The 26,700-nt window shown below is 44.5% G+C and overlaps 1 protein-coding gene across 1 annotated transcript in view; it reads right to left on the bottom strand.

Moving 5' to 3' along the window:
* The window catches only part of ELP3 (elongator acetyltransferase complex subunit 3), an 86,795-nt gene extending 60,321 nt beyond the window's left edge, over positions 1-26,474 (bottom strand). Inside the window, exons 1-7 of the mRNA XM_050971906.1 lie at positions 26,368-26,474; positions 25,656-25,755; positions 22,649-22,787; positions 21,218-21,288; positions 17,451-17,514; positions 16,206-16,274; positions 15,362-15,516 (exon numbers count right to left, since the gene is read on the bottom strand). Of these exons, the coding sequence (XP_050827863.1) occupies positions 15,362-15,516; positions 16,206-16,274; positions 17,451-17,514; positions 21,218-21,288; positions 22,649-22,787; positions 25,656-25,755; positions 26,368-26,395 (626 nt within the window). The 5' untranslated portion in view covers positions 26,396-26,474. The remainder of the gene's footprint in view (positions 1-15,361; positions 15,517-16,205; positions 16,275-17,450; positions 17,515-21,217; positions 21,289-22,648; positions 22,788-25,655; positions 25,756-26,367) is intronic.
* Between the last annotated feature and the right edge of the window lie 226 nt (positions 26,475-26,700).

Raw genomic sequence — 26,700 nt, 5'->3', positions numbered from 1 at the left:
TTATTTTATCTTTCTCAGTATTTCTACCACTTTTTAACCCCCAAGGAATGGCTCTGTCATCCAAAATCCCTCCAAAAAAAAAAAAAAGAAAAGGCCCAGCACAAATGGCACACTTTAGACACACTTCAAGCCAAATCCACTCTGAGGAAAAGAAACCCTAAAACACACTTGTTTTCTTCTGTGTCTCAGTATTTTTACCACATTTTAACCCCAAGGAATGGCTCTGCTACCAAAATACCCTCTGAAAAAAAGGCCCAGCACAAGCACAAGTGGCTCAGCTCAGACACCCTTCAAGCCTGAATCATTCTGAGGTAAAAAACCTGGAACACACCAGTAATTTTCACTTTCTTAGTGTTTTTACCACACTTTAACCCCAAGGAATGGCTCTGCCACCTGAAATCCCTCCCAAGAAGAAAAGACACAGGATGATCAGAAGTGTCTCCGTTCAGACACACTTCAGGCCTAACCCATTCTGAGGTAAAAAACCTAAACCACACCAGTTATTTTCTCTTTCTCAGTATTTTTACCACATTTTAACCCCAAGAAATGGCTCTGCTACCCAAAACCCCTGGAAAAAATGGCCCAGCATGAGCACAAGTGGCTCAGTTCAGACACACTTCAGGCCCAATCCATTTTCAGGTAAAAAACCCTACAACACATCAGTTTTCTTCTCTTTCTTGACGTTTTTACCACATTTTAACCCATAAAACAGCCCCTTCCTCCTCTTTTTCATTGTTTTCACGACATTTTAACCTTCAAGGAATGGCTCTACTACCAAAAAACCCTGGGAAAAAAGGGCCCAGCACAAGCGGCTCAGTTCAGAGACACTTCAGGCCCAATCCATTCTGAGGTAAAAAACCTAGAACAAACCAACTTATTTTCTCTTTCTCAGTATTTTTACCACATTTTAACCCCAAGGAATGGCTCTGCCACCCAAAACCCCTGGGAAAAAAGGCCCAGCATGAGCACAAGTGTCTTAGCTCAAAGATACTTCAGGCCTAATCCATTCTGAGGTAAAAAATCTAAACCACATCAGTTATTTTCTCTTTCTCAGTATTTTTACCATGTTTTAACACCAAGGAATGGCTCTGCCAGTGAAAAACCCATGGAAAAAAGGCCCAGCATGAGCACAAGTGTCTTAGCTCAAAGACTCTTCTGGCCTCATCCATTCTGAGGTAAAAACTCTAAACCACACCACTTTCCTTTTCTTTCTCAATGTTTTTATCACATTTTACCATAAACCACACCAGTTTCCTTCTCTTTCTCAGTATTTTTACCACAAGGAATGGCTCTGCCAACCAAAATCTCCTGGAAAAATGGCCCAGCATGAGCACAACTGGCTCAGTTCAGACACACCTCGGGCCCAATACATTCTGAGGTAAAAAACCCCTAAAACATACCTTTTAACTCTCTTTCTCAATGTCTTTTACCAGTTTTAATCCCTAGGAATGGCTCCATCATTGAAACCCCTTGGAAAATTGCCCAGCACAAGCACAAGCAGCTCCGCCAGAGACACTTCTGGCCTCATCCGTTCTGAGGTAAAAATCCCACAACACACCAGTTTCTTCTCTTCTCATTGTTTTTATCACATTATTAACCCATAAAACACACCATTTCCTTCTTTTCTCAATGTTTTTACCACATTTTAACCCCAAGGAATGGCTTTGCCACCCACAATCCCTCCCAGGAAGAAAGGCCCAGCCAGCAAGTGGCTCAGTTCAGAGACACTTCAGGCCCAATCCATTCTGAGGTAAAAAACCCTAAACCACACCAGTTTTCTTCTCTTTCTCAACGTTTTTCATCACATTTTAACCATAAACCACACCAGTCTTCTTCTCTTTCTCAGTATTTTTACCACAAGGAATGGCTCTGCCAACCAAAATCTCCTGGAAAAATGGCCCAGCATGAGCACAACTGGCTCAGTTCAGACACTCTTCAGGCCCAATCCACTTTGAGGTGAAAAAAAACCCTAAAACATACCTGTTTACTCTTTATTTCATGTCTTAACCCGGTTTTAATCCCTAGGAATGGCTCCATCAATGAAAACCCTTGGAAAAATTGCCCAGCACAAGCACAAGTGGCTCAGTTCAGAGACACTTCTGGCCTCATCCATTCTGAGGTAAAAAATCCCACAACACACCAGTTTTCTTCTTTCTCATTGTTTTTATCACATTTTAACCCATAAAACACACCCATTTCCTTCTCTTTCTCAATGTTTTTACCACATTATAACCCCAAGGAATGGCTTTGCCACCCACAATCCCTCCCAGGAAGAAAAGGCCCAGCACGAGCACAAGTGGCTCCGTTCAGAGACACTTCAGGCCCAATCCATTCTGAGGTAAAAAAACCCTAAACCACACCAGTTTTCTTCTCTTTCTCAACGTTTTTATCACATTTTACCATAAACCACACCAGTCTTCTTCTCTTTCTCAGTATTTTTACCACAAGGAATGGCTCTGCCAACCACAATCTCCTGGAAAAATGGCCCAGCATGAGCACAACTGGCTCAGTTCAGACACACCTCGGGCCCAATCCATTCTGAGGTAAAAAACCCCTAAAACATACCTGTTTACTCTCTTTTTTCATGTCTTTACCAAGTTTTAATCCCTAGGAATGGCTCCATCAATGAAAACCCTTGGAAAAATTGCCCAGCAGGAGCACAAGTGGCTCAGCTCAGAGCCACTCCAGGCCCGATCCAAGCAGGATGTTTGCATGGACTAATTAACCGCCTGGCTGTAACGAGGAGCAGGAACAGAGGCTGCTGGAGAGGGAAGAGTGGTTTGGTTTATTTTTATTTCCCTCACAGCTTCCATCAAGGACCTCTGGGCAAGGTCTGGAGGGATCCTGCCACTCCTGACAAGCAGGCCGGAGCCACGCTCCGCTCCTGCCACGCTGGGCTGATAAATGCGTCATTATCCCAAAAGCCATAATCACTGCCTGCTCTCAGACACATCCAAGCAGGTCCTGTCTTAGCTCAGGAAGCAAAAAAAAAAAAAAAGGACATTGAACAAAAAAAAAAACCAAACACCCTGACAAGACCTTCTCACACCGCTGGGTTTTTGGAGCCTGCGGTGTTTTCTGAGCTCCCATCCATCAAGTTCACGGCAACAGCAATTTACAGAAGGTTTTTTTTGGTTTTTCTTTTTTTTTTTAATTTTTTTTTCAGCAACAAATTATTAGCCAGCTGTGACTGCAAACACCAGGATTAATTAACATATGCTGGAGTGAAATATTTCCAACAAGGAAAATGCGTGGCTGGAACAGGAGCTGAGTTGTGAGCTCTTATTTTTTTTACCCACTTCCTATTAAAAAAATAAATGTTTAGAGAGGGGGGGAAAAAAAAGCCCAAACAAGGTTAATTTAGGCAAGGCAGTGCTTATCTCCTCCTCCCTTATGTGAGCTCTCTGCTTTTCCCAGTGAGCAGAGCCAAATTAAGAGTTTGGAAATTACAGCCTCACGTTTCTCCCAGCAGCACCACGAGCTCCCAGATTCCTCACACTGAAATTTAGGGAGACCTGAGTCTGGAATTGCACTCCCTGATGTTTTTAGTGGTTGTGGTGTCTTTCAAGATTGGGCAGTTCCCACTGGATATTTTTCCCAAGAATTGTGTTTGGTCACTCTCAGCCTGAAGATGGAAATTGTTCCTTTGGATTTAATTCCCATTTCACCAACAGCTCTTGTTGTGTCAGAGAAAAATCAACATTTATCCTTCTTTTCTCTGTGCCACTCAGGACCTCATAAATCTCTATTATATCCCTCTCAAATATCTTTTCCCAGCTTCCAGAGCATCATTTTCCTCCTGCCTGGTTTTTAAAGGGAAGAAATGAGCAAGGTTCAAGCTGTGCATGAGGCAGCTCCACGACATCATTTCCCAGTTTTCTCTCGATTCCCATCACTGTCATTCCTCACACTGAGCTGGTTTTTTAACTAACACCAAACACCAGGGCTGTGTTTCTCACAGTTACCAACTAAAACTTTAAAATCTTATTCCTGAGTGGCATCAGCCAACTTGTAGAAAAAAAAAACAGGAAAAAAATCTCTTTTATATCTAAACTGATTTTCTCCTGCCCTTTCACAACAGGTCAAAACAACCTGTTCCAGCAGAGAGATGCCACTAATGACCTCCCTCTGCTGTGTTAATTGATCATTCCATCCATCTCTTAATATCTTCCAGTAATTTCTGCATGCAAAACCTCTGCTCTCATTCCAACAATCTTTGAAGGGTTTTTAGAAATCCAGGCAATGTCTCTGAGATTTGTCAAATGCTTCAGAGAAAGCTCCAACCCCGATGTGTTGTTGAAAGCATTTCTGGTAGCCAGAGGGCAGGAATTCATCTGCCACAGGATGGCAACAAGAACCTCTCTGTACTCCATCTACGTAAAGAGGGAGGTGCTCTGGGGTTTTTGCAGCTGAAGGAAACAAAATCTTGTCCTGATAAATACAACTGAGCCCTGACACATCAGCTAAACACATTTTGTAATATGGCTGGGAGAGGAAAACACACAGAGAGCTTGTCAAATGTCCCATATTCAATTTATCAGGTGAGGAGGGCTCGGGCTTTGCTTCACCACGAGGCAGAGAGTTTAAATCTCAGACCAATATGTGAATGTCAGGGGAAAAAAACCCAACAATTCATCTTAGATGTGGGAAATTCAGCACACCACTGATCATCCTGGCTTGGACAAAGAGATCATGGATGAAACCACGGGATGGTTTCACCCAGACATCCCAAAGCTCCTCTCCTTGCTCCCAGATTCCCCATCTCCCTGAGCTCCCCCCAGCAGCACTTGGCAATGACACCCAAAGAAGCCAAAAAGTCACCCCGAAAGATGTGACACAAAAAAAGGAAGGAATGGTTCAGAGGACCAGAAGTTTGAAGATCAGGGCTGGCTGCAGGTAAGGGTCAGGTTTCCTGTGCCAACTGCAGCTCCTCCCTGATCCACAATCACAGATTTGGGAATTTTTTAAGCTTGGAAAAGCCCTTGAAGCCCAACCAGCAGTGCCAAGCCCAAGCCCTGTCCCAAGCACTTGTGAACTGATTTTCTTTTTAAAGCCCTGCCAGGCTACCAAGCCCAGGCTGAAGTGGTTAAAATCCCATTTGTGGGGGAAAACAACCCCAGGCAGGATGATTTCCCCAACCAGTTTCTGGCTGGTGATACTGAAGGGAAAGGCAGGAACAAAGCAAAGCTCAGCACAAAGAGAGAAAATTGGAGATGTTTGGAGCCCTGGTGTTTCAGACAGAACCAAAAATGCCTTTCCCAGGAACAATTTGGGCATTTCAGAGAATCACACAATCACACAGCAGTCTGGCTTGGAAGGGAGCTTAAAGCTCATCCTGTGCCCACCCCCTGCCATGGGCAGGGACCTTCCACTGTCCCAGGCTGATCCAAGCCCTGTCCAGCCTGGCCTGGACACTTTTAGGGATGAGGATTCTGTGGGAAAGCTGGGCCAGGGCCTCCCCCCTGCAGGGAAGACAACCAAGGAGAAATTTCTGTGCAGGAATGCAGGATGAACACTCACAAGTGTCTCTTTGGGCAGCATTAAGGCAATATTTCATTTCTGTCTCCTTTCCTTCAGCTTTGCCAGCTCCTCTCCACACTGACACTCTCAGCCTGGTGGAAAACTTCCACGAGGAGATGCCCAAGATTTGTCCTTGATTTTTTGATTTTTCTCATCTTTGCTATGCAATTACTTCAGGAAAAACTTGAAAAAAACCAAAAAAACAAAAAACAAAAACCCCCCATTCTGCTGCCTGTTGCCAAATCAATACAATCAACCATTAGGTCATAACTATAAAGACAGGTTTCCCAGGGAATAGTCAATACCGAGTTGCAGGCGTGGGCTAACAAAGGATGCAGGAAGAAAAAGATAAAAAAAGAAAAATCCTTACATCTAAAATTACGGAAGAAACGACATGACAACCTCTTTTATTAAATCCACCCTGAAATTCGAGTTTTTTCTTGTTGTGCTTGCTGGGTGAGACTGACACAGACTCTGAGAAAACCCAGCTCCAATTTCAGCTCTGGTATCAGATTCTCCAATTTCAGCTCTGATATCCACTCACTGTGAGTCCTTTCCTAAGGAAAGTTGTATATTCTTAAACACAACCAACTTCTCAGCCCTTCCTGAAGAAAACCACCACAAACTCAATGCCCTCAAAGTGCTGCTGCATAAATGAAAGTGTCCAGCCCGGCCCTTTGGCTTTTGAGTCTCTTTATCCACCTCTAAAATGAGATTGAGCTCGTCCCCAGCTGACTCCACCAGAGAAAACATTTAGCTCGAGGAAGGAAAACAGCTTGATTGCTGCTTTGAGGAAAGGAAGGAATTGTATCCATAAAATTATAAAGAGAGTTAATAAAAAGCCAGAAGTGCCAGCGGAGTGGTTTAGCTCATCTCCATCTCTTGCCAAAGCAAATCCCTCACCTACAAAAACCACGCTCCAAAAAAAGTGAAAAATGTGCAAATCCTCATTTTCCCCACCAAAACGCTCCTGGGTTTGTGCAGCAGCTCCAGGAACTCCTGGTGCCTCTGGCCCAGCTCCTCCTGCAGAGCTCCAAGGTGCCCACAGCTCCTCCTCCACTGCACGGGGCTGGAAGGAGCTGAGCTTTGAGGGCCTGGCCAAGCTGATTTTATGGTTTTACTCAACTTTTAATGGTGGTTGAGTCATTGTTTGGAAAATGATTTCAGCTTTTTAGCTGCTGCAGTCGCTCGGAACTGCATCATCCTCGGGCACAGCCATCCCTCACAGCTCCAGGGACGATGTGCTGTCCCCAGGAGCAACTTCCTGAGGTGAAACATTCCCTAAAACCCCCCCTCAAACGGCACAGGCTGGGTTTGAGTCAGAGATCCAGAGAGAGGAGACAGCCAGAGATCACCTGTGTCTTCCCAGAGGTGGTGAAAAGCAGAGAGGGTGGGTGCTGGCCTCTCCTCCCAGGATGACAGGGAATGGCCCCAAGCTGTGCCAGGGTGCTTTGGATTGGATATCAGGAATAATTCCATCCCTAGAAAGGCTGGAACAAGCTGCCCAGGGCAGTGGTGGAGTTACCACACCTGGAAGTGCCCAAAACCACGGATGTGGCACTTTGGGGATGTGGTTTAGTGCTGCTGGACTTGATGACCTTAAAGGTCCTTTCTAAACTGAATTATTTCATGATTCCATGATCTGGAAAAGAGAATGGAACCAAACTCTGGTAGACAGAGGAGCATCTTCCATAAAGCAAGGATTGGCACGAGTTCAAGGAGCCAGAAATGGGAGGGGAGGTGGAAATTCCTCCTGTCCCAGCCCTCAGGGGAGCCAAGGATGGGATCCTCTGATTGCACCTCCTGTAAGGGCTCACCAGGAACAGCTGAACCCACACCTCCCCCCAGAGCTGCCTGAGAAAAAAGAAAAAAGGGGAGGATTTTCCTACCCAAGGAACAAATTCTGAATTTTCGGAGCAGCGCACAAACCGTCTCCGGAGACGAAGCAGGCAAAGGTCGTGCAGAGAGAATTAAAAAACGAGGTCGTGGCACATCCCAAGGCCCAGACAGAGGGAGAGCAAAGCAAGGGCTGCACAAACACCCCCTCAGCTCTGCATTTGCAGCTTTGGAGCATCCAACTTCCCAAACTTCTGAGCCATGAAAAGCTCCCGGGGCTGCCACGCATCTTTCAAAGCCGGGCACGGCGCTCCCCAAAGCTGTAACAAAACCCCTGGAAAAGTATGAAAATTAAACCTTCTTTTTTTTTTTTCCTTTGTTGCACGCCGATTGCACCCACCATGTCACCAGAAAATGAGTTTTCTTTCAAATTAATTTAGCGCCGTTGAAAGGCGGCGGCTCCGGGTTTCCAGCGTCAATGAGGCGAGCAGAGCACAGCTGAGGGAACCATAAACCACATCTCCCTATTTCACCAGCTCATTTCCATCCCGGCTGCAAAGCAATCTCTGCTGGAAAAGGGGAGTGCGGGTCCCCTGTCAGCGCTGCAGGGCATGGCATGATCGCTTCGGATCGTTCTCACCCTTCTGTAGCTCGGGGAAATCGGTAATGGTTAAGATTGTGATGCGACAGCCAGAGCTGGAAATGAGGAGGGGATTAACCCCAGGATGGCGTAAATAATGAGGGAATTAACCCAAAAAATGTAATTCAGCCACAGCACCCCCAGTTCTCTCTGTGACATCACCTCTGGATCACTGGCACAATTGGAATGAACACAGTGGGCAAGGCTGGCACTCACACAGGTGGCCAAGCCCTGAATAAAGCTCCAGCTCAGGCACCCAGCCCAGATGGGCACTCGGGTCCCACCCCACCATTAACATTTGGTAATGGTTGAGTTTTGTTACATTTGGTAATGGTTGAGTTTGTGCCCGCTTGGAAAATCTGGAAATGAGGAGGGGATTAACCCCAGGATGGCGTAAATAATGAGGGAATTAACCCAAAAAATGTAATTCAGCCACAGCACCCCAGTTCTCTCTGTGACATCACCTCTGGATCACTGGCACAATTGGAATGAACACCGTGGGCAAGGCTGGCACTCACACAGGTGGCCAAGCCCTGAATAAAGCTCCAGCTCAGGCACCCAGCCCAGCTGGGCACTCGGGTCCCACCCCACCATTAACATTTTAGTGCGGGTCACCGGAGAACTTGTCGTGCTTTGCCAAATTACACAGCGGCAGGGCAGCAAGAAGGAGCAAAGTATTCCCTCTGGCAGGTGTTCAGCAGTAATTTGCTGAAAAGCTACAGGAAAAAGCAGGGAAATTCATTATTTAGCTCTGACAATGTCATGACCGCTAAGGCTGCTGCTGTTTCCAGCAGCACGGGATAAAAAGGTGGATTTACAAATATTGCTGATTTTAGGGTGGCCCTAATTCCTGAGGAATCACCTCGGAATCCTTGGAGGAAGATGGGTTTGGTCCCAAAACCACACATGGCCAAAAACGTGTGGGATTGGTTTCCTCGTGTGTTCCATTCCAAACTGGAATATTTCCCATGCAGGAGGAGCAGTGATAGGACAGATAAGGGGATAAGCAATCCCATTCCATGGCTGAGGAAGGAAGGAAAGAAGGAAAGAAGATGGAAAGCTCCCTACCATGAGATTAGGATCTGATGAAATGACTTTTTGCTCAGAGAGCTTCCAAATAACATCAACTCCAGCGGTTAAAAGTTGGAAAAATGCAGCAGGAAATCGGCAGCAACAAAAGCCAGACAGCTTTGGGGTAAAATTCCATTAATTCTGCAAGATTTAGGAAGGCAGTCAGGGATAAACCCTCAGTGACAAACAGGTTTTAATGGCAAATATAGAATGGTTTGGGTGGGAAGGGACCTTAGAGCTCATCGCATTCCCACCTCAACACCTTCCATCCCTGGCCTTGGACACTCGCAGGGATGAGCAAGCACAATCTCCCTGGGCCTCACCACATCCAAAGCTGGAAACAAAGAAAATCTGCCTGTTTTTTCCAGAATTATTGAGAGCTCGGCTGCAAATCTCTGGGAACAAAAGGGAATTTGGGCAGATTTTCTGCTGTAAACGATCTGGCACTAAGACAACAGCCACTTATCTCCTGCCTGGCCTGCTGGATGTCCGGAGGGATTTGACAGACAAGCTCGGATGGATCCAGCCAATTTCCAGTGCTGCTGCCTCCTGCTATTCCCCTCCTCCTGCCAGGAGCCAGGCACGGGAGGGGACACGGGGCCGGTGAGTCCCCACATCCCAAAATTGCTGCTGGAATCAGAGGCGAACCCGGCAATTTGGAGCTTCAAGAGCCTCCCTGTCACTGCACCCACTCATTATGGCAGGGTGAGGGGTGGGAGCTGACTGTCAAACACGGGCAATTTTTAATTTCCCGCTCCCCCCAGGCAGAGATTGAGCTCCTGAAATCGCTCTCCTCCCCGAAATTCCATGGATTTACCCCGGGGTGAGATGAAGGGTGAGGAGCTGCCTGCTCTGGAAGCATCACCTGGAGCAGAGGGTCAAGGTAGATCAGAGGAGAACAGCAAGCCCTCGATGGCCCCAGCATGAATCACTGCAGAGTGACTCAAAGCCTGCCTTGTTTTTTGCTGGAGTCACAATTAGCACTCGGGAAGCTCAATTAAGAGACATTAGTGGAACGAGCTCCGCAATTGCAGGGCGGCTTCTTCGCCGCCTGCAGGAGGTGAAAAGGGTTTGCTCCGACCTCTGGCCAGGAGGATTTCTCACTCTGGGGTCAGTGGAATACAGGAACGGGCTGGACGTGCTTGTTTGGTACCCCACAGATTTCACAGCGTCCTCAAAGCCGAGCAAAAAGGCTGAATTTTGGTTAAAATGCAGCACTGCAGGAACCTGTCTCCCAGAAAAAAGTCCAAAAGTTCTTATTTGGGTAGTTTAGAACACGCTTAAACTTTATAAAGCACCTTTTTTTAAAAAAGCAGGTTTGTTCCTCGATATTGAAAAGCAAATTCAGGCGCTGGTGAACCTTCAGAATCTCAGAATTCCAGACTGGTCTGGGTGGGAAGGGACCTTAGAGCTCATCCAGCTCCAACCCCAACACCTTCCCCTACCCCGGGGTGCTTCAACCTGGCCTTGGACACTTCCAGGGATCCAGGAACAGCCACAAATTCTCTGGGAATTCTGTGCCAGGGCCATCCCACCCTCACAGCCAAGAATTCCCTCTCCATCTTCCACCCAGTCCTGCCCTCTGCCTGCAGCCACCAGGATTTCTTGGAGCTGCTGCAGCTTCTATCAGAAGAACGGCTGAAAATATCTGAAATATCTGATATTAATATCTGATTAATGGAAATATCTGAAATTAAGGTGGGAATTTGAGAATGGTTGGGCTTGGAGAGGTCTCTGGAGACCACCCAGCCTTCAGCAGGTGGCACAGGATCACATCCAGGTGGGATTTGAGGATCTGCAGAACATCTCTGCTCTGTCATGCTCCAAGTTTTTCCTTTCCTTCACAAGGATCCTCCCCCAAACCCCATCCTCTGATAATCACACCGAGCTCCTTCTGCTGTGATCTGCCCTCTTCAGGACACATTTCCAGCTGGGATTTAAAAAGGAATCTGGAGCTCCACATCCCAAAGCAAGCACCACAGGAACTGCCAGGGTTTGTTGTTTCTCCCCCCCATGGATTAAGAGCTCCTAAATTCTGATTATTTACAACCTCTGTGTCTTTTCTTTCAGCAGAGCTTGGATTTGTCCTGCTCCCCACCAGGGGAAAAAAAATCAATCTGGCTTTTGGGATGGCTGGAGGAAACTTCCCTCCCCACCAGGAGAATTGTGGCTAACTGCTGCCTGCTCCCCAGCTCCGGGGAGGACACAGAAAATGCTGGAACACAAAAGGACTCCTGGCACTGGCAATCCATGGAAATTTGTGGGGATATTTGTGTCTGTTCCTCACCTGGATGCTGCCTCAGGATTATCAGAGTGTGGGTTATCTCCTCACTCTGTCACAGGCAGCCTTAGCAAACATCAGGGAACCCACCACACTCCTGAAGCAAAAAATTAAAAATTATTTCCATGTCTCTTAAGATACTGAAATCACAGAAATCCATGAAAATCATGGAATGGTTGGGTGGGAGGGCACCTTCAAGATGATCCAGTTCCAACCAGCTGCAGGCACCTTCCATGAGATCAGGCTGCTCTAGCCTGGCCTTGGACACTGCCAGGGACCCAGGGGCAGCCACAGATTCTCTGGGAATTCTATTCAGCCAGGAATTGCTTCCCAAATCCCATCTAAATCTCTTTTCCCAGTGGGAAGCCATTCCCTGTGTACCTCCAAGTCCCTCTCCAGCTCTCCTGGAGCCCCTTCAGGCTCTGAGCTCTCCCTTGATCCTTCTGTCCCCCAGGTGAACCCCCCCAGCCCGGCTCAGGGGAGAAGCCAGAGCTGCTGCTGCAGTCCCAGGAGGGGCAGGGATGCAGATCCCAGATTTCCCTGCTTTTCCCCAAGCTCTCCCCGGGTCTGTTCCCTCATTAGGAGTCAGTCCCAGGAGGGGCAGGGATGCAGATCCCAGATTTCCCTGCTTTTCCCCAAGCTCTCCCCGGGTCTGTTCCCTCATTAGGAGTCAGTCCCAGGAGGGCAGGGATGCAGATCCCAGATTTCCCTGCTTTTCCCCAAGCTCTCCCCGGGTCTGTTCCCTCATTAGGAGTCAGTCCCAGGAGGGGCAGGGATGCAGATCCCAGATTTCCCTGCTTTTCCCCAAGCTCTCCCCGGGTCTGTTCCCTCATTAGGAGTCAGCTCCCGGCTCCTGCTGCTGCTGCTGCTGCGGTGACTCACGGTGGTGGCAGCTCAATAAGCCCAGCACCCCTCATGACTCACGGGTCAGGTGAGAGGAGCAGCAATTCTCATTTACATGTGCATTTTACACCTTTCTCCTGCTCTGATTGTCCTCAGCAAAGAGCAAAAGCAGCCGCAATCAACTCAGCACTCGGAGCCTTGATGGGAGCAGCTCCCGGGCAAAGATGAGTTTCTCCAAAGGGGAGAAAAATCCATCCAGCAGCGATTCTTTGGCCATTGTGAAATCCTGAATAATTGCAAAGCTGCTCCTAAGGAAGGGAAGCTTATCAGCCAGCCCGCAGCCCGGCTGGACAGGCAGCCAAAAGGGCCCAGAAATTCTGAAGTGGTGCTCTCGGTGAGAAAAATGAAAACTTTTCATCCTCTCAGCACACAGAAAACAAAGATCCCCCCTGGCTCTGCAATTCTTTACCCGCTCCTCGGCCAACCTATTTCTCAAAACCCAAGCACCTCGAGCAAAGATTCCTGTCTGAAGGGTGTAAAAAAGCGTTTATTACCCCAAAAGGGAGGTGCTGCAGAAATATTAAAACCCAGGGAATTCATTTCCTTCCTCCGCTCTGGAAGTTTCTCTGTTTATCTTTGCAAAAACCACACTTTTGGTCAATGATTTCACACGTTTATCTGCAAGAAAAGCAGAATTTCAGGAGGTTTCAGGTGACATCCGAGCTGGTTTGAGGGAGAATTTCTTTGTCCTGGATCCAGCTCCAGGGCCGTGGGGCTGTGCTGGGAAGTGGATAAAGAGGAATCACATCCTTGTTATCAGATTAGCTGGCAGCAGGAGCCTCAGAGGGATGATGGTGAGGAAGCATCACAAGAAGAAAATTGAAAATGACGTTGGCAGGAGGGTGACAGATTGATGATCCCTCAGGTCAGGGCGACAGCAGAGCACAGACTTGGGACAAAAATCAGAAATTACCGGGAAAAAAGGGGGAAAATTGGGGTTTGGAGCAAGCTGGGAGAGTGGAAGGTGTCCCTGTGTGTGGCAGGGATGAATTAAAGTCCCTTCCAACCCAAACCATGCCAGGATTTTGTGATTCTCTCCTGGCTAAATGTGCTGTCACATATGAAACAACCTCTGTACAAAATCTAAACTTTATAAATAGAGATTTGCCCGAGAAATAAATAATCCTGAGTCCCACTCAGATCCCAGAGCACACAACAGGGAAAACACCCTCAGAATTCCTCAGCCATGAGAGTGGTGCCAAAAATCCCCAGAGCAGCCCCTGGATAGGGAGATTTTCCAAGGAAGTTTTTGATCATCCCACAAATCCCCAGAGCAGGTTGTGTGGCCACTGCCAGCACCTCCCTTCACTTTTATCTCCAATTTAAGGGTTTTTTCCTTGCTGCCTGCTCTCTGCTCCTCCACAGCCCTGTGCTTTCATCCAGGTACCCACCAGAATCCAGGGATTGACCAGGATGCCACCAGGGAGGAGATTTGGGAGCTGGTGCCATCAGCAAGGCCCTGGCAAACAGCACCAACCTGCCTGAAGGTCCTTTCCCACAGGAAACAAACTCTGTACAAAATCTAAACTTTATAAATAGAAATTTGCCCAAGAAATAAATCCTCCAGAGTCCCATTCAGATCCCAGGCAGACCCCAGAGCACACAACAGGGAAAACACCCTCAGAACTCCTCTCAGCCTCTGCTGGAAGTGCTGAAGGAGCTGAATCCTGGCCACAAAAAGAAATCAACTCAACCTTGACTGGCTCAAGTGTCACTGACCATCCCAACCAACGCTGCAGTGATGCAGTGCAACCACCCAGCTCCAGAAGCACAAAAAGCAAAAGCTCTGATTCATCTCCAGCCCCATTTTCTCCACCTCTCCAACACGTAGGAAATGCAACTGGAGTAACTCCCACAGAACTCCATTTACCAAGCACTCAGAGTGAGTTTTATGTTAAAAATATAAACCTTTATTATTTATCTGCTGAGGAACCCACACGCTGCCAGGGCAGGATTTTTGTCGCCCTGCTCGATCTGTGCTGCTCTGACTCCAAGGAGTCACTTTGGCTTTAAAATTGCTGTGGCAGAAATAGTTCCCTTATTATCTGCAGAGCAAAGGCCAGGCAGCTTGAAAAATTATTTTAGGCCCAATAAAATCAGCTAAGACACCTGCAGCAGGAAAAAAAAAAAAGATGGACTTCCCACACCGTGAATCAGAGCAGTAATTTGAATGGACTGCGTGCAACCACCACCCTCCTTCCCTGAGGAGCTGTGTCCTTCAGAAACTCTTTGCCCAACTTGTTTGCTGTTTTATCTCGATAAAACCCACTTGGAAAGAGCAGCAGGGTGCTTTTTGTTTGGTCTTTGAGCGACGAGAGGTGGGAGGGGAAAAAAAAAAGCGAATAAAAGCAGCTGAAGTGTTTGGTGCCCTCCAGAGGAAAAAGGGAATTAAGTCGCAGCTTTGGGATACAAAGGATTGGTTCTAAAATCACTTCAGCTGGAGATTAGGGTTCTAAAATCACTTCTGTTGGAGGTGACAGCTCTAAAATCGCTTCCCTTGGAGGTGACAGCTCTAAATTCACTTCTCTGGGGCTGGATAATGTCACAAATAAAAACCCACAACCACACCAAGGCAGCAAAGCCGACCCACCAAGGGACTCTCGCTCGTTTAACAACTCCAAAACAATCAAATCACTTTTTTTGGGTTTTTTTTTCCACCAAGCACAGCAAACTCAGAATTTCCTGTCCTTGCATGGATCAGGCTGTGATTTCTGAGCCGTTCCAGTGAGGCTGTGACACCCCAGGAGCTGCTCTGGGGCTGGAAGGGGCCGGGAGCGCTGACGCTGCTCTTGGGGCTGAGTCATCCCTGACGTCCCAGGCAGGAGCAGCTCCCCCTGCCCAGCTGCAGGCAAGAAATAAAGAATAAATAAAGAATCAATCCTTGGTATTCGTCACAACCCCAAATCAGGCTGGTGAGGCGTGACAGAGCTGCCTGGAATGCCAAAAAAAATTAAAAAATAAAAATCAGGGGGGAAAAGTTTGGATTTTTTCCTGCGCTTGTGGGGGGCTGGATTATATTCAGTGCCCAAAAAACCACATTTTGTTCAATAAAAAAAGGGTTTTTCTCATTGTTTTCAAAGAAGAAATTGAAACTGGAAATGATTCCTCACCTGACAGCCTCTGCCACGTTGTTGGAAGTGTGACCTGACAAGGCATCGTGCAGGTTCCTGATGAAATAATCTCTGTAATCCTCAGGCAGAGCCATGAAAGTCCCACCCATCACAATAAATTCCACTTTGTCCACGCTGTGCCCCAGCTGCTTCAGCTGAAAAAATCCAAATATCACGGGAAAAACCATCAGCTGGGGATCTATCCCAGGGATTTCTCTGTAATCCTTGATTTTCTCAGTTGTTTCTTGCTTTTTTAGTTGTTTTATCAGTGAGGAATTAATGTTTTGTAGAGTTTTAATAATCATTTTTCTTTGTCAAAAACCCCTCAAAAGTATTTTTTTTTTACTGTGCAGGTATTGTAGAGGGTTTTCCTGAAAAATCAGAATTATTTCCAGTTTGAAATGACCTAAATTGAGCCAAATATTCAAAAAAATAATTTCTTTGAATCTCCTTTAATCCATGTAGAACAAACTCTCCTGAAAATCCTGAATTTATAGAGAATTTTCCAATGGATTTGGAAACCAAGAAAAAACTGACCCAAGCAGAACAGGACTGAGAAATTTTTCACACCCAACTCTCCAACAAACCCTCAAATAAAATAAATTTTGGAATGATTATTAAAAATATTTAGGAATGATTATCTGGTGGACCTTCAAAACTCAACATTTCTTGTATGGAAATCAGAGTTGGATAATTAAAAATGTATAAATTTGACTCTAGAAATTGAATTTATCATTTCTGCAGCCCAGCAGAAATGAAATTAATTGTGATGAAATGAAATCATTTCAAGAAATTGAAATAATGGTGATTTTTTTGGGGATGTCAAACTCAAGGAAAAGTTTACCTGCTCCACTCTGTGCCTGGTCTGGAGGAAGGGATCGTAGCGAGCTCGGATGGCCCTCATGGATGTTGGCTGAAAAAACACCCAAAAATTCATTTTAGAAACATTTATCCCTTAAAAGAACAACATAAAAACCATCAAAACGCTGAAAACTTCAAATCCTGATTGACTCAAAGGCTCCAAACCCACAAACCAAACCTCTGTAAAATTGTAAATATGAAATTGGCTCCTGAAATCCTTTAAAAAATGCAAATTATTCCATTTTTAGTGGTCTCCAAGCTAAAGAAGCTCTGCAGTGAGTCACAAAAATGTTACAAAAACCACAAAGTGTTGTTACAAATTAGCCAGGCAGCTCAAATATTCCTAAATTAAACTTATTCCTTCAATTCAAATCCATAAAAACTCATTTGTTGAATCACCAGCGGATGGAAGTTTATTAATAATATTTTAAAGGGATTTTCAAGCCCCTTTTTGCCCCTTGGATTCCCTTGATATTTCCCATTTTTTTCCTATTTCCTTCACGGATTTAAAGATTTCAATCACTGAGTTAACAACAGACAAAACTCCTGTTTAAAAGGAATTTTTACCAAATGAATCCAGGTGGATTTTATTTATTTTTACTCCTTTTCCTACCACAGCTTTTGAGGTTTTTTTTGGTTAAAACCAGCCACAATAATTCAGTTCCAAACTGCTCCAACAAAAGGGAGGAAAGAGCTCCTTACAAATATAAAAAAATTAATATTTTAATTAAATTTAATATATTTTAAATTTAATAAATATAAAAATATTTAAATATAAAAAATAAAAATATAATTAAAATAATATAAAAATATTATATAAAATTATATAAAGATATAAATATTTAAATTTATCACTGCAGATAAAAGGGAATTAATTTAATTTCAGAGGTATTGACAGCTGAAAATGAGGATTTTTAACCAAAATTTGTATATTTTTTTAATGCTGTAGGATCTCTGTGTCTGAAGACCCTTCTGAGACAATTTTTATAATTTTAACTCATCACTAATTACTGTAATTAGGAATTTCACTCCTTTGAGCTGCTTTGGAAGCTGAAGTTTATGAAAGTTTATTTTGGTTTTATTGGGTTTTGTGTTTATTTTTGGTTTTATTCCTGCAATGTGGATGAGCTGCAGAAATAAAGCCCAGCCTAAGGCAAAGCCAGGCTTAAGGAATGTTGGAATAACATTAAAAAAAAAAAAAAATAGGGGAAAATCAAGAAATCAGAACCTCATATCCTGTGTAGGACTGGGTGGAATATTCAAAATCAGAGTCAGGCCCCCCTGGGCAGTACCTGCAGGGTAAAAAACAGAAAAAAAACCAGGAATTAAACTCAAAGTTCCAATCATTTCTGTGATATGGGTGTTAAAAATAAATTCATTTGAATTCATTTTAATAAAATATTTCATTTTAATAAAATATTTCATTATTTTAGGGAGCAGCCCTAAAGTTTTGGGACAATTACACAAATTAATTGATTTTTTAAATAAATAATTCCACCATTTGAATGTTTTTCATGATATTCCATGCACAATTTGATTTTTTTTTTGGCATGGAGAGCTGTAAAATTGAAATATCACCCACCCACTTTCCCAGAAATTGAGGGGATTTTAACATTTTGATGGTTAAAAAGCTCAGCTGTGGTTTTTTTTTTTCCTGAGCTGAGGGATGTGTTGTTTAAAAACCAAAATATTCCCAAGATGAATTCAGGTGAGGGAACATCCAGGGAATTTTCCCACCTCCACCAATCAGCCCTGGTTGGGATAATTGATATTTTATTCCCTGAAAATTGATTTATTTCCTCACTGCCAGCTCATCCACCATGGTTAGAAAATTCATTATAAATTAATTATTGAATCACCATGTCCACATTAATTTGCTGGCCAAGGGTTTGTGCAGTCCAAGCTGGTTCAGACAAGGAATTAGCTGGAAAATTTCATGGATTCATGGCAGGGAATGCTTGAAAAGAAATGGAAAAGTGGGAAAAGTGACCAAAATCAGATTTGAGAGAACGGAGCCAAAGTGAGGAAGAGAATTTAAAGCAATTTAATTTGAATAAAACTGAGCTGATTCCAGGAGATTTTGGCAGCTGGAGGCAAAAAAAAAATTAATAATAAATAAATTAATATGAATTAATTAGGAAAAGAATAATAAATTAATAATTGGAAGGGTGGGTTTGGGTGATGAAAGGAGGATATTTCTCCAGGAGGAAAAGGTGAAAAAAATCAGCTTTTGGTGAGGTGTGGCTGCTGCTGCAGGGCTGGGGTCACCCAGGAGTGCTGGAAAAGGTGATGGGATCCCAGAAAGGATGGAAAAGAACTCTGGGAGCATCCAGGGCAGCTGCCCTGTGTCCCCAAGTGCCACCTCCACAGGGATCTGGGATCCCTGCAGGGATGGGAAACCCTTTCCAGGCAGGAACTGTTCCCAAAATCCAACCTGAACCTGCCCTGGTGCAACTCCAGGCCCTTCCCTCTCATCATTTTTGGTTAAAATCAATCAATAATTCAGCCCCCAAACTGCTGGGAAACTTTCACCAGGCAACAGGGAGCAAAGAGTTTGGAAATGTGAAAATTCAGGGAGATATCATTGCAGCTAAAAGGGAATTAATGAAATCCCAGAGGTTCAAAAATGGGGAGAGGCTGGGGATTCCAGCCAGGAAAAATTCCCTCTGGAGCCTCTTTTTCTCCAGGCTGAGCCCCTGTGCCATCCAGAAAAGCTGAAAGATTGGACAGCTCAAAACAAAGAAGGTGAATTCTGGTGAGATGATTTGTTCCAAAAATCAAACTTTGCACCTTGGCTAAGGGAACTTTGTGAGATGAGTTTATTGAATTGTTGTCAGGCATGAACAATAATTAAATGAAATGAATAAAATTGCTGTGCTGTGATAAAGAAATGCTCAGTGCAAGCAAAAAGAAGCTTTAGGTAAGAAAGGAGCAGAAATATTGTAGTAAAGATAGGAAATGTAAAATAGTTCATAGATGGCAGGGATACAAAGGTGAATCCAGAGGGGGAATTGTGGGAATCCTAAAAATCAGAGGGGTTTGGGAAAGCTGCAAAAGGTCCCAGAGACAGCAGAGCTGTGATCAGAGCTGAGCCATGAGATTGGTCAGCAGGAAAATGATGGAAATAGTAGAAAATACAAATAGAACAAGGGTCTGGGTATTAACCTTGTCTAGAGGAACTCCCTGAGCTGCAGGAGAGTTTATCTGGTGAGATTTAGGAAGTTTAAAGTTAATAAAGGAGCTCTGTGCATTGTGTTTGAGGCTCACAAACAGGTGTTGGATTCCAAATAAGCAAGCATTGTTTAACCAAAGGTAAAACAATGGATAGAACCACTGTCAGTGTGCTTTTGCTTTGTGTGATTGTAAATAAAACTTAAAATCTGAGTTGTAACATTCAGTTCTTGTCTGCTGCCTGGAGTGAGCTGCTGGAGTGTTCCCATGGTCATAACCATGGAGTGGGGCTGATGGTGGGAAATAAAACAGCTCCAAGTGTGGGAATCCATAAAATCAGAGGGGTTTGGGAAAGCTGCAAAAGGTCTCAGGGACAGCAGAGCTGTGATCAGAGCTGAGCCATGAGATTGGTCAGCAGGAAAATGATGGAAATAGTAGAAAATACAAATAGAACAAGGGTCTGGGTATTAACCTTGTCTAGAGGAACTCCCTGAGCTGCAGGAGAGTTTATCTGGTGAGATTTAGGAAGTTTAAAGTTAATAAAGGAGCTCTGTGCATTGTGTTTAAGGCTCACAGGCAGGAATTGGATTCCAAATAAGCAAGCATTGTTTAACCAAAGGTAAACAATGGATAGAACCACTGTCAGTGTGCTTTTGCTTTGTGTGATTGTAAATAAAACTTAAAATCTGAGTTGTAACATTCAGTTCTTGTCTGCTGCCTGGAGTGAGCTGCTGGAGTGTTCCCATGGTCATAACCATGGAGTGGGGCTGATGGTGGGAAATAAAACAGCTCCAAGTGTGGGAATCCATAAAATCAGAGGGGTTTGGGAAAGCTGCAAAAGGCCTCAGGGACAGCAGAGCTGTGATCAGAGCTGAGCCATGAGATTGGTCAGCAGGAAAATGATGGAAATAGTAGAAAATACAAATAGAACAATGGTCTGGGTATTAACCTTGTCTAGAGGAACTCCCTGAGCTGCAGGAGAGTTTATCTGGTGAGATTTAGGAAGTTTAAAGTTAATAAAGGAGCTCTGTGCATTGTGTTTGAGGCTCACAAACAGGTGTTGGATTCCAAATAAGCAAGCATTGTTTAACCAAAGGTAAAACAATGGATGGAACCACTGTCAGTGTGCTTTTGCTTTGTGTGATTGTAAAAAAAACTTAAAATCTGAGTTGTAACATTGAATTCTGGTCTGCTGCCTGGAGTGAGCTGCTGGAGTGTTCCCATGGTCATAACCATGGAGTGAGGCTGATGGTGGGAAATAAAACAGCTCCAAGTGTGGGAATCCATAAAATCAGAGGGGTTTGGGAAAGCTGCAAAAGGCCCCAGAGACAGCAGAGCTGTGATCAGAGCTGAGCCATGAGATTGCTCAGCAGGAAAATGATGGAAATAGTAGAAAATACAAATAGAACAAGGGTCTGGGTATTAACCTTGTCTAGAGTAACTCCCTGAGCTGCAGGAGAGTTTATCTGGTGAGATTTAGGAAGTTTAAAGTTAATAAAGGAGCTCTGTGCATTGTGTTTAAGGCTCACAGGCAGGAATTGGATTCCAAATAAGCAAGCATTGTTTAACCAAAGGTAAAACAATGGATGGAACCACTGTCAGTGTGCTTTTGCTTTGTGTGATTGTAAAAAAAACTTAAAAACTGAGTTGTAACATTGAATTCTGCTCTGCTGCCTGGAGTGAGCTGCTGGAGTGTTCCCATGGTCATAACCATGGAGTGAGGCTGATGGTGGGAAATGAAGCAGCTCAGAAACTCCAGAAGCAGGCTGGCAGCAGCCCTGTGTGCTGTGTGCCCAGAGCTCCCTGGGCTCTGCCCATACTCACACACAGATGTTGCCCGTGAAGTTGATGTGGGGGCACCGGTGGGGTTTGCACATCACGGCCACCACGGCGATCTGCCAGAGAAATTGCAGGAATTACCCCCAAAATCACCCAAATTCCAGAGTTCCTTGCTGGGTTGGGGGTGCTGGGGGCATCTGTGGGGTTGGTTTAGGGATGTTCCGTGCTAAAATAGGTGTGGGTTAAGCCTTGAAGGGGGAAAACAGAGACAGAAAGAAATAGGAATCCTTAATGAATCCTATTAAATATTATTTCATGCACTCAGGTTTGATAATAGGAATAAATAATAAATTAATGAATAATTTTTGGGGGGGCTGATCTGAAGAATTAGGTAGTTTACAGTAAATTGGGGGCTGATAATGGAGAATGAGGTGGTTTCAGTATAAACTGGGCTCTGATATAGAAATTTAGGTGGGTTCAATGTTAATTTGGGTCTGATATTGAGAATTAGGTCTGATATAAAAATAGTTTCAGTATAAAAATTGGTTTCAGTATAAATTGGGGTCTGATATGGAGATTTAGGTGGTTTGAGTATAAATTGGGGTTTGAAATGGATATTTAGGTGGTTTCAGTATAAACTGGGGTCTGATATAAAGATTGAGGTGGTTTCAGTATAAGCTGGGGTCTGATATGGAGATTTAGGTCTGATATAAAAAATCAGGTGGTTTCAGTATAAATTAGGGTCTGATATGGAGATTTAGGTATTTTTATTATAAATTTGGGTCTGATATAAAAAATTTGGTGGTTTCAGTATAAATTAGAGTCTGATATGGAGATTCAGGTGGTTTCAGTATAAATTGGGGTCTGATATCAGGAATTAGGTGGTTTCAGTATAAATCAGGGTGAGATATGGAGATTTAGGTGGTTTCAGTATAAATTGGGGTCTGATGGAAAGAATTGGGTCTGATATAAAAAAATAGGCTGTTTCAATATAAATTGGGGTCTGATATCAAGAATTGAGTGGTTTCACTATAAACTGGGGTCTGATATCAAGAATTAGGTGGTTTCAGTATAAATTAAGGTCTGATAGGGAGATTTAGGTGGTTTCAGTATAAATTGGGGTTTGATATGAAGATTTAGATGAATTACAGCAAACTGAATTAACTGCTCTGCTGAAAAGATCCACAGTGACATGAACACAATCCCTCTTTTTCCTCAGGGAATCTCAGGATATTTGGGATTGGAAGGACCTTAAATCCCAACCCCAACACCTTCCACAATCCCAGGGTGCTCCAACCTTTCCTTGGACACTTCCAGGGGTGCAGCAACCACAGGAAAACCTCCAAGGAAGGAACTTTCCCCCTGTGTTGAAAAGGCAACGCCACCACTGCTTCTGGGTGGGATTAAACCCAAATTTGGGGCTGGGAGCAGGGAGGGGGGGGGGTGTGGAAGGAGGGGAAATCTCTTTTCTCTCACCCCACTGGCCGTCCTGATGGGCTTGGCCTTGAGCTTTGGCAGCAGAACCTTCCGGAACTGCGGCGGCACGGCCGCGATGATGTCGACGAGGCGCGGCTGCGCCGGCAGCCCGTACCTGGCTGAGGTTTTGGTCTTCAGCCTGAAACCAGAAACACCCAAAATCATCATAAAACACCAAAATCACCACAATCTGCCCTTCTTTCCACCTGTGCCATGGAGATCCTGGCAGGCTCCTCCAGTTCTGCTGCACACCCAGCTGCAGGGTGGGTGACAACACCAAAAATCCACTCACAGCTCTCTGTACCTGGCTGAGGTTTTGGTCTTCAGCCTGAAACCAGATACACCCAAAATCATCATAAAACACCAAAATCACCACAATCTGCCCTTCTTTCCACCTGTGCCATGGAGATCCTGGCAGGCTCCTCCAGTTCTGCTGCACACCCAGCAGCAGGGTGGGTGACAACACCAAAAATCCACTCACAGCTCTCTGTACCTGGCTGAGGTTTTGGTCTTCAGCCTGAAACCAGATACACCCAAAAACACCTAAAATCACCAAAAATCACCAAAACCTGCCCTCCTTTCCATATATGTCACCCAGATGCTGGCAGATTTCTCCTGGAAGAAGAATTAAACACACCCTGCAGGGTGTGTGACAACACCAAAAATCAACTCAATCCTGCCCGTACCTGGCTGAGGTTTTGGTCTTCAGCCTGAAACCAGAAATATCCAAAATCATCAAAAAACACCAAAATCATCAAAACCTGCCTCCTCCACTGGCCATAGATCCTGCAGCTCCCATTTTGCACCCTCGCACCCACTCACCTCTGTACCGCAGGTTGGCTGCACCACACCACCAAAAACCACTCACTGCCCCTCCATCTGTGCCACGGATCTGCAGCTCCTCCAGTTCTGCTCCACACCCAGCAGCAGGGTGGGTGACAACACCAAAAATCCACTCACAGCTCTCTGTACCTGGCTGAGGTTTTGGTCTTCAGCCTGAAACCAGATACACCCAAAAACACCTAAAATCACCAAAAATCACCAAAACCTGCCCTCCTTTCCATCTGTGCCACACAGATCCTGGCAGGCTCCTCCAGGAAAAGGAATTCAACACACCCAGCTGCAGGGTGTGTGTGGAAACACCAAAAATCCACTCAGAGCTGTCAATGTTTTTTTATTTTCTGTGTTTTGCCCCTAAATTTGGTTTTATCCTGATTTTGTGCAGGCCTGCAAGGCTCCTGCTGGCCCATTTTCTGGGATAATTCCTGACTGATGCTGAATTCCTGGGGGTGATTTATTCATGTGTTTAACCCTACACAGCCACCCTGCAGCTAAGGTCACCTCCAAGGCAATTCCTGGCAGGAATTTCCAGGGAAAAGTTCACAATTATGTCAAAAAAAGTGGGAAAAGTCTGGAAAATTCAGGTTTTCTTGCTCTACATTAATGAAGAAGGAATTTCTATCAACAAATTCAGGTTTTCTTACTCCAAATAAATAAATAAAGTTTTTGTAAGTAACAAATTCAGGTTTTCTCTCTCCACATAAATAAATTCCTGTAAACAACAAATTCAGGATTTGTTACTTCACACAAATAAAGGAAAAAGGAATTTCTGCAACCAATAAATTCAGGTTTTATTGCTCCACATGAACAAAGGAGGAAAAAATGTCTCATAAACAATAAATTCTGGTTTTCTTGCTCCACAGAAATAAAGGGAAACAGAATTTCTCTAAGCAACAAATTCAGGATTTCTTACTCCATATAAATAAATAAAGGAAGAATTTCTGTAAATAACAAATTCAGGATTTCTTACTCCATATAAATAAATAAAGGAAGAATTTCTGTAAATAACAAATTCAGGGGGTTTTTTGTCCACATAAATATAGAGGGAAAAAGTTTTTGGAAGTAAAAAATTCAGGTTTTCTTAGTCCACATAATTAAAGGAGAAAAGAATTTCTATACACATCAAATTCAGCTTTTATTACTCCAAATAAGTAAAGGAAGAAGGAATTTCTATAAAGAAGAAATTCAGGATTTCTTAATTTACCTAAATAAATGAGAGAGAAATTCCTGTAAATGACAAATTCAGGATTTCTTCCTCTACATAAATAAAGAAGGAAAAAGTTTCTGTAAACAACAAATTCAGGATTTTTTACTTCTACAAATAAAAGAAAAAGGAATTTCTGCAAACAATAAATTCAGGTTTTATTGCTCTACATAAATAAAGGAGGAAGAAATTTCTTATAAACAATAAATTCAGGTTTTCTTACTCCACATATATAAAGAAAAAACTCCTGTAAATTCAAATTCAGGAATTCTTATTCCACATAACTAAATAAAGGAGGAAGAAATTTCTGTAAACAACAAATTCAGGATTTCTTACTGCACATAAATAAAGGAGAAAGAAATTTCTGTAAAAAAAAAACCTCAGGGTTTATTGCTTCAAATAAATAAAGGAGGAAGAAATTTCCATAAAGAACAAATTCAAGAAATTTCTGTAAAGAACAAATTCAAGTTATTTTTATAAAGAACAAATTCAAGTTTTCTTACTCCACATAAATAAAGAAGAAATTCCTGTAAACATCAAATTCAGGATTTCTTCCTCTACACAAATAAAGAAGGAAAAAGTCTCTGTAAAGAACAAATTCAGGATTTCTGACTCCCCACAAATAAATGAGGAAAAAATTTCTGTAAACAAAAAAATTTAAGTTTTCTTGCTCTATGTAAGTAAATAAAGGAGGGAAAAGTTTCTGTAAACAACTAATTCAGGATTTCTTATTCCATATAAATAAATATAGGAGAAAGAAGTTTCTGTAAGCAAAAAATTCAGATTTTCTTGCTCCACATAAATCAATGAGGAAGAAATTCCTGTAAACAACAACCTCAGGATTTCTGGCTCCACATAAATAAAGAAGGAACAAGTTTTTGTTTTTCAGGAAATGCAGAATTTCCCAATCTCGGTGGGTTTATTGTCAGGAGAGGGTGTGAAAAGGGGAGCTGACTCACTCACTTGTTGAGATCCACGTCCTTGCCCTGCTGGTGAGCCTCCAGGAGCTGCTGGATGATGTCGGCAATGGTCATCACCATCAGCTCGGCCTGGCTCAGCTCCCCTGAGAAAAAGGAGAAAAACGGGCAAAAGCAGGGAAAAATTAGAGATTTTCCTGCTCGTCATAAAGCAGCCTGAAATTCCTGCCACGGAACCTGGAATGGTTGGGGCTGGAAAGGAGCACGGAGTTCAAGCACGGTCACATCCACAGGGGTTTGAAATCCCTCCGGGGATGGGGACACCTCCACCGCGGCCCTGAGCGGCTGTGCCAGGGCTGGAGAGCCCTTTAAGGGAGGAAATCCCTCCTGATATCCATTTTAAACCTCCCCTGGCGGCCCTGAGCGGCTGTGCCAGAGCTGGAGAGCCCTTTAGGGGAGGAAATCCCTCCTGTTATCCAGTTTAAACCTCCCCTGGCGGCCCTGAGCGGCTGTGCCAGGGCTGGAGAGCTCTTTAGGGGAGGAAATCCCTCCTGATATCCAGTTTAAACCTCCCCTGGCCCAGCTCGAGGCCGTTTCCCCTCACGCCGTCCCCTCCTGTCAGGGAGTTCTGCAGAGCCAGAACGTCCCTCCGAGCCTTCTTTTCTCCAGGCTCAGCCCCCTCAGCCGCCCGTTCCCCGGCTCCATTCCCTCTCCCGAACACGTTTCAGCCCCTCAGGTCTTTTTGTTTTATTTTTTACCTTTTCCATTTTTCTTTTTCTGCTTCATCCCGGCGGATCCCGCGGCCTGGGCCCGCCGCGCTGCCGTAAAGCAACACCGCCTCGCGCCGTCGCGAAAGCGCCGTAAAGCGTAGTGCAGCACAAGGGGTTGTAGTTCCGCCATCAGCCACCGGGGGGCGGCAGTACCGCACCGAGAAGGGTACCGGGGACACCCCCCCCCCCCCCCGAGGGGGTTTTGGGGGAAAATCCCGGGTTTTGGGGGGTTCTGGGGGTCCCCCCGGGTTTGGGGAAGGGCTTTGGGGTCCCCTGGTCTTCCTGGCGGTGCCGCCGACATTGAGATGCTCGGTTGGGTGG

Source organism: Serinus canaria, chromosome 3, assembly GCF_022539315.1.
Source record: "Serinus canaria isolate serCan28SL12 chromosome 3, serCan2020, whole genome shotgun sequence".
NCBI classification, from domain to species: domain Eukaryota; kingdom Metazoa; phylum Chordata; class Aves; order Passeriformes; family Fringillidae; genus Serinus; species Serinus canaria.
This window is presented reverse-complemented; position numbering and strand designations above follow the sequence as displayed.